Source organism: Pteropus medius, unplaced genomic scaffold (genome assembly GCF_902729225.1).
Source record: "Pteropus medius unplaced genomic scaffold, Ma_sr-lr_union100, whole genome shotgun sequence".
In the NCBI taxonomy this organism is placed as follows: Eukaryota; Metazoa; Chordata; class Mammalia; order Chiroptera; family Pteropodidae; genus Pteropus; species Pteropus medius.
This window is the reverse complement of record NW_024345600.1, coordinates 1,822,552-1,837,482: the sequence shown is the minus strand read 5'-3', so window position 1 is coordinate 1,837,482 and position 14,931 is coordinate 1,822,552. Positions and strand designations below refer to the sequence as shown.

General features: G+C 31.1%; 1 protein-coding gene across 3 annotated transcripts in view; it reads right to left on the bottom strand.

Moving 5' to 3' along the window:
• The window catches only part of CDK17 (cyclin dependent kinase 17), an 80,740-nt gene that overhangs the window by 15,912 nt on the left and 49,897 nt on the right, over nucleotides 1-14,931 (bottom strand). For all 3 annotated transcript variants that reach the window (XM_039874064.1, XM_039874063.1, XM_039874061.1), the window contains 4 exons: nucleotides 11,980-12,113; nucleotides 10,075-10,200; nucleotides 1,823-1,879; nucleotides 678-792 (listed from right to left, as the gene is read on the bottom strand). In XM_039874064.1, coding sequence (XP_039729998.1) covers nucleotides 678-792; nucleotides 1,823-1,879; nucleotides 10,075-10,200; nucleotides 11,980-12,113 — 432 coding nt within the window. The remainder of the gene's footprint in view (nucleotides 1-677; nucleotides 793-1,822; nucleotides 1,880-10,074; nucleotides 10,201-11,979; nucleotides 12,114-14,931) is intronic.

The window sequence follows — 14,931 nt, the reverse complement described above, 5'->3', positions numbered from 1 at the left end:
AACCTGAAATTGACTGAGTTTAAGACTCTCTTAAGTTTGAAACAATAATTTACCAAGGGGATTTGTTGTAGAAATTTTAACAGAATCAAATTTTTTTCTTTTCATTTATGTTTCTGGGTTTGATATTTTTAATACTTAAAATTGTCCCCAATAGTATAATATCCTCCATATTATCTTTTTTTCCTCCTCAAATGTTAATGTATTGAGACTTCTAGGATTAATTTAGATATGAAGTGCAAGGTACCTTTTTTCCTCTAAATTGCTCATCAGTTGCCTCAAACCATTTTCTGGATTATCTATCGTTTTTTAAAAAATTGATATCAAGATAGAAATATATTTACATTCTGTATATACTAATTCACACTTAGCTTTTCCCATGTGCCACTATATTACATTTCTCAATGTCACATATTTGTCTATGACAATGATTTTTAATGACTTCATAGTTTTTCACTGTAAGCTATACAATAATATAATTAACTAACTTCTTTCTGTTGAATATTTTGGTTTTGGAAATTAGCTTTTTTAGGGCCTAAATTTATCTTCCAGTCATCTATTATTTCTATACCTGAGCTCTTTTTACTTACAAATAAATGAACTCTTATCATGCAGCTTGGTTTTAAAATGTTCTACATCAATTTCATAATACATTTTATTCACAAAAGATCAAATTATACCTTCTCTAATAGCTGTGCAGGGTGCACCTTCTTCGTGTTCCAACCGGATCTCTTTTAATGCCACCAAATTCTCTGTCAATTTACTTCTTCCTTTATATACTGTTGCATATGTACCCTATATATTTTTGAAAGACACAACAAAAGTATCATGAGAGTCTATCTATACCACCTACACAATAAAGAGCCCTAACTAAATTTCTAATTTCTAAGCATATGTTAAATTCCACCTTGCAAGGAAAACACGATAGTCTGGTTTTCTTTTCTTATACCTAAGAGGACTTTCAGTTCCATAAGCACAGCTTCCATACTTATAACCCTACAGAGTGCCTCAAAAGTATGAAAATATAGGAGAATATTTAATTTACTTTCTGTACTTTGTATCAGATAAACAACTAGATCAACAGCTTTAGAATCAAAGGTACTTTACCTGCAATGGTATGTGGAAATTGAGAAAACTAACTAAACATAGTAACTGAAAATTGAAATTGTAACTAACATTGTTAAACTATAAAAATGTTACTAGTTTTCGGACTTTTCAGTTTTTAAACATTAACTCTCCTTTAAATATATATATTCAGGAGATATCATCCATCTTTGCCAGGATAGCCCTCAAACTCTCTTAAGGAGTCCCTACTAACTAATTCTTTTTTCTGTTGCATCTCTCATTCTGGGAGGGAGATCATTTCAAAATCAGTCAGTAGTAGCAGCAAGTTCAAGAAAACCAAGGTCTAATTAACCAAGAATTTCCTTCTGTGACGTTATCTTTAACTTAAAGAGAGTATTTTGATTTTTCACAGGTTTGAACTCATATAATTTCCAGTATGATAGTACAGACAGCAGACTGCCAGGAGGCTAACAAATAGACACCTATTTTCTTACCAAGAAAGCTCAATATTCTGTGATTCAATAAAGACTATAAAGCTATAAAAAAATAATCATTTCCTCTCAAATTGATGGGATAATTTCAAGGACTTAAAGTTTTTTCCTTCTAACATTCTGTTACCTTTTCAGAACAAGATATAAACTTTCAGACAATAGTGCTTACATTTTTTTTTCCAGGTTAGCAAAAACTGTAGACTAATAGAGAAGTTTAGATGATGAACAAGAAAAAAAAATCTTACATTTTTAAATAAGTATTTACTTACCTCTCCAAGCTTTTCCAATTTGATGTAGGTTTCCATTTTCCCAAACCCAATTTCTGACTGAAAGCAAACAATTATAAATTTAATATTCTTAAAATTTCAATTAATCTCTTCCTCAATTTCTAAAACCTTCCTGCTATAAAGCGTATCTTGGAATAGAAAAAATTGATTATAATTAAATTGTTGAACATCTGTCAAGTTTTAACATATACCTACTGTTGGAACATTCAAAGGTTCAAAAACATCAAAGTTCATAATTAAAATTGTCAACCTACCTTTTAACTAATCCATATAAATTAGTTAACACTCTGCTATTAAAAAATTGTTTTATTTTAAAACACTGAGATTTTAAGATGCCAAAAGCATTTTAATACTGAAGAATTTTATAAAAGATAACATGTTTTTTCTTTTTAACAAAACTACAAAATAAATTATTTTCCCACAAATTTTCTTTAACTAATCTCTGAGTTCTCTAAGAATGCATGCCTTCAAGCAACAAAATACTATTTGCTTCAGGTTTTCCAACCAAAATATAACAAAAAAGTCAACTGCAAATCATAACTCTATTATGGACTAGGAAATGGCTGACACAGAAGAAGCAATCAATTTAGGCCCAAATCTGTACCTCCCCACCAAAGAAAACTTTAAAAGTGGAGTTCTCAAAACCATTGCTTTTGAACCTTGAACTTGGTTGCCTATTTTGTATGGAGTCAATAAGTGAAGTAAATGGAATGCACCCAAATATGTAATGAAAACTAATATTTAAAAACTAAAAACGAAAAAAAACCTAACAGAAGATATAGGAAAACAGAAAAAATAAAGATGGAAATTTAGGGATTGAGAGAGCAAAAACAGAAAAAAGTTAACAAGCAGAAGAGGAAAATAAGAATTTTTCTAAAATTACTTTCTAGTACCCTTTTGTAGATAGTGGAAAAGGCAATAGTAACGTAAAACAAGATTTGCTTCTCACTTAGAGTGGTGATAATACCCTTAAATAAATAGCTAGTGAAGGGAAATAATGTTCTTTTATATATAACCAGAGCTCTCAAACATGTATCAGTTATGCTGGATCATTAAATAGTGTGTTTTAATCAAATTCTGGAGGTTCAAATATACAATTTTTTCGGGAGGTGTTGAATAAAATTTGACATTTTGACTTAATACCACTCACCACACTCTGAATAGGAAAACCTGCCCAAAGTTGAATGGCCAAAAGTAGCAGAGACCTCTCAAAGGACCTGTTTTTGTCCTTTCGTTACAATGATATATATCATGTTAGAAAGTCATGAGGAAAATTGTACATCTGACAGTACTTAAATCAATTTTGGTAAACTAATAAAAACTTTGGTCACAGGTCATATTATTCAATGACTGAAAAACTGCTTCTTTATGCACTCTTTAAGACTTTTTTCTATATACGGTGTTTCAAAAGTTTTCATTAAAAAAAATGAAGTTTTGGAACCATCATACACCATATATCCACCATGTACTGTCTTGTACACAACTCAAGAAACTAAGACTTTGTTTTCTATTATCAATAACAATGCAGAAAAAAGTAAAACTACAATAGACAACACTTTCCAAAAATAAATGGAGTTTTAACTTTAATACATGAAATATGGCAAACAGCCCACCACCTAATACATAAAAGCCTGATTCTGAATAATCTTTAGGTAAATGATTTTTATAGTCCATTTACACATGATCTTAAATAACTTACTAAAAAAAAGGGCTAACTGCCAAGATTACACAAACTACGACAGAATATGTTTATTTTCCTACATGTATCTCTGGAATTTAGGTGCTCAAATTCACAAATATGGAACTATTTCATTTTCACTATAAATTTTAAGTGTTGTTATATATTTTATGAAGGAAAAAAACTATATTGAGAATGGAAACTAGTATGAACATAACAATGAATGTTTTTTAAAAAAATAAAAATGCCATCAAGTATAACAATGAGAAGCACAAAGAAACATATGACTGCAAGCTAGAAACCTTTTCTGATCAGGAATTGGAATGTTATCTTATTCATTCTTTGACCTTAAGTGAATAAACTCTAGCACTCCCTTAAAACATCAAATACACTTTGGTCCAATGGCGGCTATGACAAAAACACTGAGGTCTGCTTTAAAGAATATGTAAGTAGACCACAAATTCAAGACTCTAAAGGTAAAAATGTTATAGATTTTACTGTTATTCTATAAAGTATATAAGGAATAAACTGTAAGATATGCATCAAAAATGACCATTACAAAAAGTCACCTTTCAGAGAATGAAATTTAATGAGTTCATTAAAATATGCTGAGCTTTTCCTGTAAGCTGGCTAAGGGGACCTCTGAAAATTGTTTGCTATTCATTTGGTCCAGAAAATCATGCAAATTGAGAGGTTCAAATCTTTATGTTCACTTTAAGAACACTCGTGAAACTACCCAGGCCATTGAGGGTATGCTTATCAGAAAAACCACAATGTGTCCAAAGGATGTCACTTTACAGAAGAAACGTGTGCCATTCCGTTGTTACAATGGTGGAGTTGGTAGGTGTGCCCAGGCCAAAGAGTGGCGCTGGAGGCAGGGTCTGTGGCCCAAAAAGAGTAGTGAATTTTCGCTGCATGTGATTAAAAATGCAGAAAGTAACACTGAACTTAAGTAAGGGTTTAGATGTGGATTCTCTGGTCATTGAGCACATCCAGATGAACAAAGCTCCCGAGATGTGGCACAGGACTTACAGAGCTCGTGGATGATTAACCCCTACCTCAGCTCTCCCTGCCACACTGAGATGATCCTCACTGACAAAGAGCAGATTGTTCCTAAATCGGAAGAGGTTGCATGGGAGAAAAAGATATCCCAGAAGAAACTGAAGAAACAAAAACTGATGGCCTGGTAGTAAATGCTAACGAAAGTTTAAAAAAAAAAAAAAGCTAATTAAAATAAAATATGCTGAATCTATTTTTAAAAAAGGAAATAATTACTGTACTGTAATTATGAAGTTAAATTTAATAAATGATCTATAGAATAAACAGCATAACTGAATTCCACCCAGGTAGGTAGGCAGAGAATTCAGACAAAAGGTAGTTTTACTAGTAAATTGTCAGAAACTAATTCAAAGAGTAAAACCATAACTACTTCACCACCCGTTTTAATAATTTTTAACCTTACTGATTTAATAATTACATCCAAATATTAGTGAATCTTTAAATGGAAGTTTTAGAAAATTTGGCTCATTTTTATCTGATGAACATGACAAGATTAACAATAGATATAATGACTAGCTGGTTGCTATGCTCTCCTATAGAAATTATTCAGAGGACAGAGTACAAAGCTTATTTATTCAACATCTGACCAAGGACAGTGCTAGGTACTAGGGATACAGTATAGAAGACAGATATGATTCCTGCTTTCATGAGTTGACAATCTAGATTGAATTCCACCTTAGATTATTTCAGAATAGTTTAAAAGTTTCATAAAAACAGAAATAACTAAAGGAATAAAATGCTAAGCTTTATATTTTAACATAATATAAACACCCCTTTAATTCTGCATTCTAAACAAATGAAGATAATTTTTTCTGATACTTCACTAATCTAAGAGGATACTTGACAACTTTTTGGCAGTCCCTAGCAAATTCCTGTTCAGATGGCTCTTACAGCATAAGTACATTAAAAAAATCCAAAATAAATTATGATTTAAAATAGCCTTCCTGTAATTCAGTGTAACTTATAAATGATATTGAACATCATGGGAGATTTCTTGATTACTTTGGCCCTGGCATCATAATCATTGTATGACAGCTGTAATGATGTATTAACATGCTGGCAGTGCAATTCTAACTGAGTTTCAAAACATGTAAAGTATGTGCAAAAGTTCTAAAAATGCCATTCTAAAAGTGAATGCGTATATAAGAAATGCTCAGGACAAAAGGAGATTTTTTTCAAACACCCATTTACCTCATGTGAGAATTACTGAGTTACTGTTATTGACAGAAATATGTTCTTAAGATATGTGGGGAGCAGAAAAGAGACTGAGAACCTCTGTTCTACTTGCTTATTTTGCCTTAGAAAAACTGCTGTGATGTACCATCATGATGACATTAGTTTAATCCTGTAAATAATATACCAAAGGTAAATTAATCTGTAGGCAGACTTTGAACCTCACTTCCACACCTCATAATATATTATTATTTCTGAAAAGAGATCAGGACTTGATATCCTGTTTTCTCACCTAATTTTAGAAACAGGAAGGACCACATATGCTCTATACCAGTAAAGCCATGAATAAGGAATCCAATACTCATTGTTTAGGAGGAAGCAGATTCTTAAAATGTGTATAACCTGTAATTTCCATATAATGAGATAAGTTTTCATATATATGGGTTTTCAGTTTGAAATTGTACTTAACAATCTCACAAAACTTCTACTGGCTTTGCCATCATTATAATTGCAACAATGCTCGAAAGAATCTTGACTAACTGCATATGGGCTTTCCTTCTAGTTTGTGTATAAATATATTAAGAGAATATTCCACTTCTTATCAACTATCATGAACATAAATAGCACTTCACCAATTCAATCAATAACCAATACCTTTAACATGAGATATGATGACTAAATGTAATATCGTTTCCTAGTGGGATCCTGGGACAAGAAAGAACCTTAGTGAAAAACTAGGGACATTTGAATGAAGTGTGGAGTTAATAGTACTAATTTTGGTTCCTTAGTTGTGACAAATGTGCTCAAGTAATGTAAAATGTTAATAATAGGGGTAACTGGGTATGTGGTATATGGGAACTCTCTATAGTATCTTTAAATTTTTCTGTAAATCTAAAACTATTATAAAATTAAAGGTTTATTTAAATAAAAAGTCAATGGGAAGGATTCAGTTGAGAGAGGAAGACTGAATATACATAAGTATATTTGAGGGATAACAAATACTCTAAGCATCCTGAGGAGATGGGATAGGAAAAAGGATGATTCCTCAGAAGGAAAGAATAGAATGAGTACAGGCATAGGTAGATAAGCACATTTGTTATTCAGGAAATAAGGGAGTTCTGGTTAGTGCCTTATCTCTCCCTTATCATGTAGCAGAAGAGATTATCTGCTTAGAGTGTGAGGGGAAAAGTTAACCAGAAAAAGACAGTAGGGTAGCCAACAATACTGAGGGTCCATTTGAAGGTTGACAATCATAAAGTTATAGAAGAACCAGTTAGCCCTATTGTATGTCTTTCTCTACCAAAAATGAATTCTGTGACTTGTTTCTTAATTCCTACGCAAAGGATTTACGTTATTTTTACTACTCTTACTATACGACACTATTGAAAATAATGAAAACATAAAATTTTTTGCTTTTAGAAAGACAACTAAAATTTCATATTTTGAAAAACTATTTTTCAGACAAAATGTATATTATCTATAGAAACATAAGCCCTAACACATGTAAAGAATATTTTTCTTTTCCCATCTCCTTTCTATCCACTTCCTAACCAGCCCCTTCATACATAAACCTAGGGTATTGAAGAATAATATTCTAATATATTTCAAAAGAAACCCTGATGAATAATGAAAGGGATGCATTGACAGAAACCAAAACACAGCTGGTATGATTAATCTGAAATCTATAAGCCATTTCCAATCAAAAAACAAGGTAGGTAGCTAGGAACACCCAACCACAATAAAAACTTCAGTCACTTAGCATTCATTAGAGGGCACTGTTTAATTTCATGTAGACTGAAAAATATAGTTCTTACATGATAGCTTTAAGAATTACATGGTAATAATTAAATCATATGTTTAGTCCCAATCTGGACATTTAATAACTCCAAAATTTATCCTAAGTACCAATTTTTGATAAAAAGTGACAGCCAAAGGACACTTTTAACCAGTAATCAAATGACAAAGTTATTTGAATAAAAATGTCTTAGGCAGTGATGCAAAACCATGATGATGAGAAACCTATACCAAAATCAAATTGGCATTACACTTTTACCTTTCTGTATATAGGTGAATGTCAAATAACAATGTCCTCATATTGTATAGAGCATAAAGTAATTTTATTCTTTAGAATATATAACCCAAACCGGAAATTTTTGGTGGATAAAAACATTCCATGATATAATATATAAAAAGGAGATGTAGCAACTGCTAGCAACCCAGGAATCCTCATCGATTGTTCTTTCCTCAGATGCAAAGTCCAATTGGGTACCAGGTCCTGCCTGTCTTATCTCTACATGGTCCGTAGGATCCGTGTCCTACTTTCCATTTTCACATGACTGTACATCATCCCTCATTTTGAATAAATTCCTATTCATCTCCTTGTCTCTAGTCTCTCTTTCTACTTCATCATTTACACTTTTCCTAAAGCTATTGTTTAAAACAAAAATGTAATGTCAGTCTTTGTTTAAATAAATACATTTTAGGTCTTTCTATTACATGAAATAAAGTCCAGACTCCTTGGCCTGATATTTCAGGCTTTTTGGTCTGGATCCATCCTATCCTTTCAAACCCTACTACTCTTTAATATTATTCCACATTTACCATTCATATCAGTTACAATGACAACTACATTCATACCTTTGGGTTTTAATCCTGAAGTTTCCTCCGCTTAGAACTCTTCTACCTATTATCAACCTGACAAATTCCTACCCATCTTCTAGAGCCTGTGATGTGCAAAGACATTTTACTTGCTATGTCTTTTGTTATCTCACAATACTCTATATGTACCTCTGCTATAGGACTATAACCATCCATATGAGACCCTCACATACACAATCACCTGAATTTATGTCAAGGAGATACTGCAACAGGGAAAGCTGCCCTGCCCTTTCAAAAACCAGTGCTGGGTTGATTATTACATGCTAGAAGATATCTGCAAGACATATAACTGACAGGTGTTTAGACAGAATGTATAAAGAATTCCCATAAATCAGCAAGAAAAAGGCAGAAAATCCAACAGAAAAGAGACAGTAGACCTGATCCCTGAGCAGTTATTTCATAAAAGAGACTATCTTAATGGCCAATAAACATAAATAAACATTTTTTAAAAAGTGTTCAACTTAGTCATTGGGAAAATGCAAAATAAAACCACAGTGAGATAACGCCAGAAAAGTTAAAAAGATTTTTTTAAAGGTACAATATCAACAATTGGCAAGTAGAGCAACTAGAACTATCATGTACTGGTAATGAAATGTAAATTGGTACAACCACTTTAGAAACTGTTTTGACATTATCTAGGAAAGCTGAACATATGCATATAATCTTATCCAACAATTCCAGTCCTAGGTATGCACCCAATAGAAATGCCTACATACATTAACCAAAACACATGTATAGAAATGGTGACAGAATATATAAATCTATCTGCTAATAGCCAAAAACTAAAAACAACCCAAATAAATGTCCATAAACAGAAGACTAGATAAAGTATAGTATACTTATACATGAAACACCATGTAATAAGAACAAATGAACTATAACTACATGAAACAACCTAGATAAAACATAAGCATAACATTGAGTAAAGAAGCCAACCACAAAAAGAATATATATTGTACATTTCTAAACATATTAGGATGCAGGTTGTATAATATATATAAAAACTTGAATACACATTATTATATATTTCTATTAAATGTATTTTAATAATTTATATATTCATAATTATAGAATTTTAAAAGTTTAAATAAAATCATCAGAAATAGAATATCTAAAGCATTTTAAAATTAAGAATGCATGTAAATGAGAATTTTAAAAAGTCTTTTCAGATATTAAAACATACTATAAACATAATCAAAACAGTGGAAAACATATAGGTAAAACTAATCTTTGGCATTAGAAGGCAGAGATAACGGCTAAGTAAACAGAGAGGTGGCAGGAGAGAGTTTCTGGATTTCTGGAATTTTCTTTTATTGATCTAGGTACTAATTATATAGGTTTGTTAACTTCAAAACTTCACTGAGCTGTACAATTATGGATTATGTACTTTTCTGTATATCTAATATATATTCATATATATTAATATGTCTAGTACATATTCTGTACATCTACCATATAGCAATAAAACTTACCCAAAATAAAATAGAACACAGCTTAAATCTTATTCTAATATGCATCTTTAAACGTTTAAGAATGGGAAACAATAAAACCTAGAAGTAAATGTAATAAAATTTAGCTATTCAAAAATTAAATATAAAATGCTCACACCCAGAAAAATCAAACAAAGTGCATCTGATGGCATAGGCAAAGGAGACTAAAAACTTACTAAGGAAGCTCTACGAGACCTTCGGCTCATTGGTTGATCAAATGGTGGACTGTTTATCTGCAACTTTTCAAGATATCCGTCAGGTATTCTGATATCCGCAGGTAGCGATAACCGCTTATTTAAATCCTTAAAAAAAAATTTTTTTATAGATAACTACAAACAGAAAATATAAGGGCATTTGACTTTTGGATTCATGGGCTCCAATATATTTTTTCTTAGTGATAATGCAAACATGCTGACCTCTAAGCAAAGTAGACAACACAGGTTATTTCTGAACTCCTTTCATTGGTAAATTAGACACGGAATTTACCTTGACATGTCATATAGTAGGAATAAGCAAAACTACCACAAAATGTGATTTGCTTAAATTAACTAACCAAGGAGATATCATATGATTTTGTATGCAACACAGTAAGACAACTGAAATATTTTATTATTGCTAAGTCAATGGAAAGAAGTAAGTAAAAGGCATTTCCATTTCATTTAATTATAGAATTAGAACTGAAAGAAACCTGAAAGGAAATCTTGCTTATATTATCAAACCAAGAAACAAATTCTATAAAAATCCCTTTTATAATATTAAATAAATCATGAAATAAAATTGAGAAGTATAGGAATTGTATAAACGGTTGAGAGATATATGACTTAAGTACAGAAATTATACCATGTTTTCAAATGGTAAGATTAAATAATGAAAAGATAATTGTTCTCCCGTATTAGTTTTATATTTTACATAACCCCAAACAAATCACAATAAGATTATTCTTGGAATGAAACATTTAAAATTTATCTAGAAGAATAAACAAATATACAAAAATATTCTAAAGCAAATTAGAGTGTGTGTAGGGGGCTGCTGAGAAAGAAGCCTTTCTGGATACTAAAATATAAAATAAAAGGAATATAATCAAGACTGTGTAACCTTTGGGGAAAGAAATAAATATAGCTCAATGGAAGAATGAGAAAGTCTAGATATAGATCTTAACAATAAAACTTTTAATCATATAATAAAGAAAATCATATATATGATAAAGAAAAACAGGAGTATTATTTTTACTGTTATTGTGATGTAAGTTTTACAGTGATATGAACAGATATCAAGTTGATCTTAAAAGATGAAAATGTTATTTAATCATTTAGGAAACATTGTTTTCCTTAACTGATTCAGAGGTAATCTTTTATCAGTGAAAATGTAATCAACCAATGGAACACATATCCTAATCATCATTATCTCAACTCAACAGCACTGGAAGAAGTTAACAACACTCTTATTTTAAAACATGCTCAATTTTTTTTGAGAAAACTATTTTAATCTATAGTATATACTGAAATAATAACATTCATAATCAACTTCTGTCCTCAAGGTTATAAATAACATTGACAAAGAAAAAGAAATAGGTCTTCATTCTCTCATATGGAGAAATAACTTGTGTGTACTACAGAGATTAGTTATAATGAACCACAAAGGAAGTGATACCCATGTTTATAACGTAAAGCAAAAAAAGAAATCTGGTGTTTTATGCATATGTTTTGAAATTTGAAATACTTATAAAATATAAAGCATATATTGAATCTCAAAAATATAATTAAAATCATATTTTCTAAAAAGACTTTGCTAATATCATCCTGCTTTCCAGAATTTTTGAAAATTTGTGTTTCCCTTACAGAGAACCTACATAGTGTTTTGCAAAATGTTAAATATAATTAACATATACTTGCCTTGAGGTAATAATTAGAAAAAGGAAATATTCACAAAGCTACTTTACATTAATGCAAAGAAACAATTTTCTTACAAGTTTCATTTGCCTTCATGAAAATTTTCAATAGGCATTTAGTCTGATATATACATGGTGTATCATACACATGCACACATACACATAGGGACATTTATAGTTTTTAAATGGTTACCTCCATTGAGATCCGTCTATGTATACGATTTCTAAGGCAAACACCTGTGGGTGATTGGACTTCATCAGATGATGTCCCAGAAGCTTGGTCACTCTCACCATCTGATCCCATTTTTAGATTTTCATGAACGATATCTGCATCAAAAATTAAAACATTTTATGAGAAATATATTATATTCTGTCACGTAATTTAATAACACTACAGATAAGATGTAGACAGCCAACGCATAAAAAAATTGGAACACAAAAAGTTCTGTACATTCTGGGTAGCAGAGGTGTGCAGTTAATAGATCAAAACATAAGTCATATGTCTTAAAACAGTAGTAAGAAATCTTTTTATATTCTCAATCATAAAAAAACTAAAAAAATAAACATTCAAGTTATTATCAAGATTGAATAATAAAATTATAGACTGGAAATAACAACAAGGATTAGTCAGTTCTTTCATTTTCCAGCTCTGGGAACTGAGACCTTGAAAGATTAAATGACTTTCAAAGGTCACACAGCTTAGAAGTAGAACTAAAACAAAAACCTGGTCATTTGCCTTCAATTAGTTTAGTATTCTTTCCATTAAATAATGTACCATTGGATCTATAGCCAAATGAGCTAGTTCTTTGAATATTTTTAAAAAACTTTAAAAACTGCTAATGTAGATACCTTTTCCCCCAGTGTTAAAATTAAAACAATAATAATTCAAAAATTATTCACTGAATCTGCTGGGGGCAAAAACATATTTAAAATACAATACAAGGTAGACTACGGTATTTTTTAAAAATAGGGATAAAAGTTAAATGGAAGTAGAGGGGAGGGAGATTAATTCCATCTGGGAATATGAAAAACAAACTTGTACACCTGCTTGTATATCTGCATTTGTCAATCATCCTCTAATTTATCTAGCAAGAGTAGCCCACTAGAAACAAATGCCAGATCTCAAACATATCTTTTGTCACTAGTCCTCTTTATACAATTATTCATTCTCCAAAAAGCATCATATTGTTTCATGTTGCAGTGCTTTAACATACTTTTTGTCTTATCCGTAAGAGATGTCTTTCCCCTACTTTATCAAACCTATTCTTCAAACCTATGCTCATGTGTCATCACTCAGTAAAGTGTTTTCTATTCTCAGACACAGATGATTACTGTGCCCACACCTACTGTACCTACTGCACTGAAGAGCATTTTTTAGTTCACATGATTTTATACTAAGTTTTGAGATCCTTGGGGATAGAATTTGGCTTATTCACTTTTGCATTCCCAGAACTTAACAAAGTCCTTGGTATTTAGTGCTCAACGAATATTCCAATGAATTGAATATTAACTAAAACTGAAGGAACAGACTAGATAAATGGGACTCCCTTACCCAAATGAAATGTTATATGCAATAATATATAAAACAAAAAATAGTATTTAAAACTATAAATTTGAACTTTCATAAACGTTTGCTTATAAAAATATGAGAACTGTTTAACAAAAATTAAACTCAAGGATCTCATCAAATCGGTCTTAGAATTCATACATTTCTATATTTTGTCTTATGTTGTTGAGAAAATTCTTATTTGCATTGATAAAGAGTTGCAAATGGCAATGGTTTTTAATAGATCAAAATATAATTTGAGAATATACTTCCAGTACAGAAATTTCTGGAGAAATTTTAAACTGATTATCCGAACAAAAAATTAACTTGGAAGTAAAAGTTGATGGATCAGAGACTGATTCCTGACCTGATACTGAACATCAAAGGCCAACTATTCTTTTCTATCACACCTTTAAAGTGTGACAAAATCTAAAAATCTTTCTTTCTCAAGGAAATGCTGAATAAAAGATAATAATACTTTAAAATGTATAGCTGGGTTTGTAAGAATGTATGCATAATACCTAAGAAGCAAAGACAGGGAATTGAAAATCCAAAGCTGTTATGCATAAATAAATTGACTGTCACTTTCTTGAGAGGGGCTGCTGATCTCTGTTAAGAAAGTGCTTGGGTTTAGACGCCACTGTAGGATAAAAGATGAGTTGCAAGCGAGAGCTTCCTACAAAAAGGCACAAGACTCGCAAAGTGCTACATCCTGAGTAAAGGGCAGACTTAAAAAACGAATCTACTCTACTGCACCAGGACTACGAAACAGCACATTAACCTCAGACTATAAATAAATACTTGTGTACCCTCTGACTTAACCAAGAAAGTGCCCATGTCAAACAAACAAGTGCAGTTCCGACATGAATATCAGTTGGTATTTTCATTTCCATTAATAAGACAAAAGCGAAACAATGAAGGCTTATGTCAAAACTTCACTCTGTCACTGTGCTGAATCAAGTAATAGTTTTTGAGTATTAGAAGAATATTTACTTCTCAAATTGCTCAATTTTTGTGTTATATTAATTCACAATGTGACAGCTACAGACAAAATGCACTTTTAAATTTAATCTGCATTACTAACATTTTCGACATCGCTCTTTAGACCTAGGGTCAGCAAACATGACCTGTGTTTGTATGACTCCTGAACTAAAGGTGGTTTTTGGATTTTTAAAGTGTCACTTTAAAAAAAAAGAATATGCAACAGAGACCATAAGTGGCCCACCTGAAAAATTTACTATCTAGCCCTTTACAGAAAAAGTCTGTCAACTCCTGGTCTACACAACTACTAAAATAATAAATCAAGCCCTAATCTAAAGTGTTTTCCAATTTGTGTGGGGTAAATACTTCATGTCAACTTCAAACTACCAACACAACATCATTTAATATGCAGTTGGAAAGAAATGTGTACATTACATAATATTTTGACTATACAGATACAATAGAAATAAATAACCCCCAAAGCTCTGGTAATAATAAAGTATAATAAAATAATCAGAAAATAATTACGTTTAAGTATTCATTACCTTTGTTTTTAATTTAGCTTAATTGTAATTTTATATAAATTTTAATAATGGCTATGTTCAACCACCAACTTGC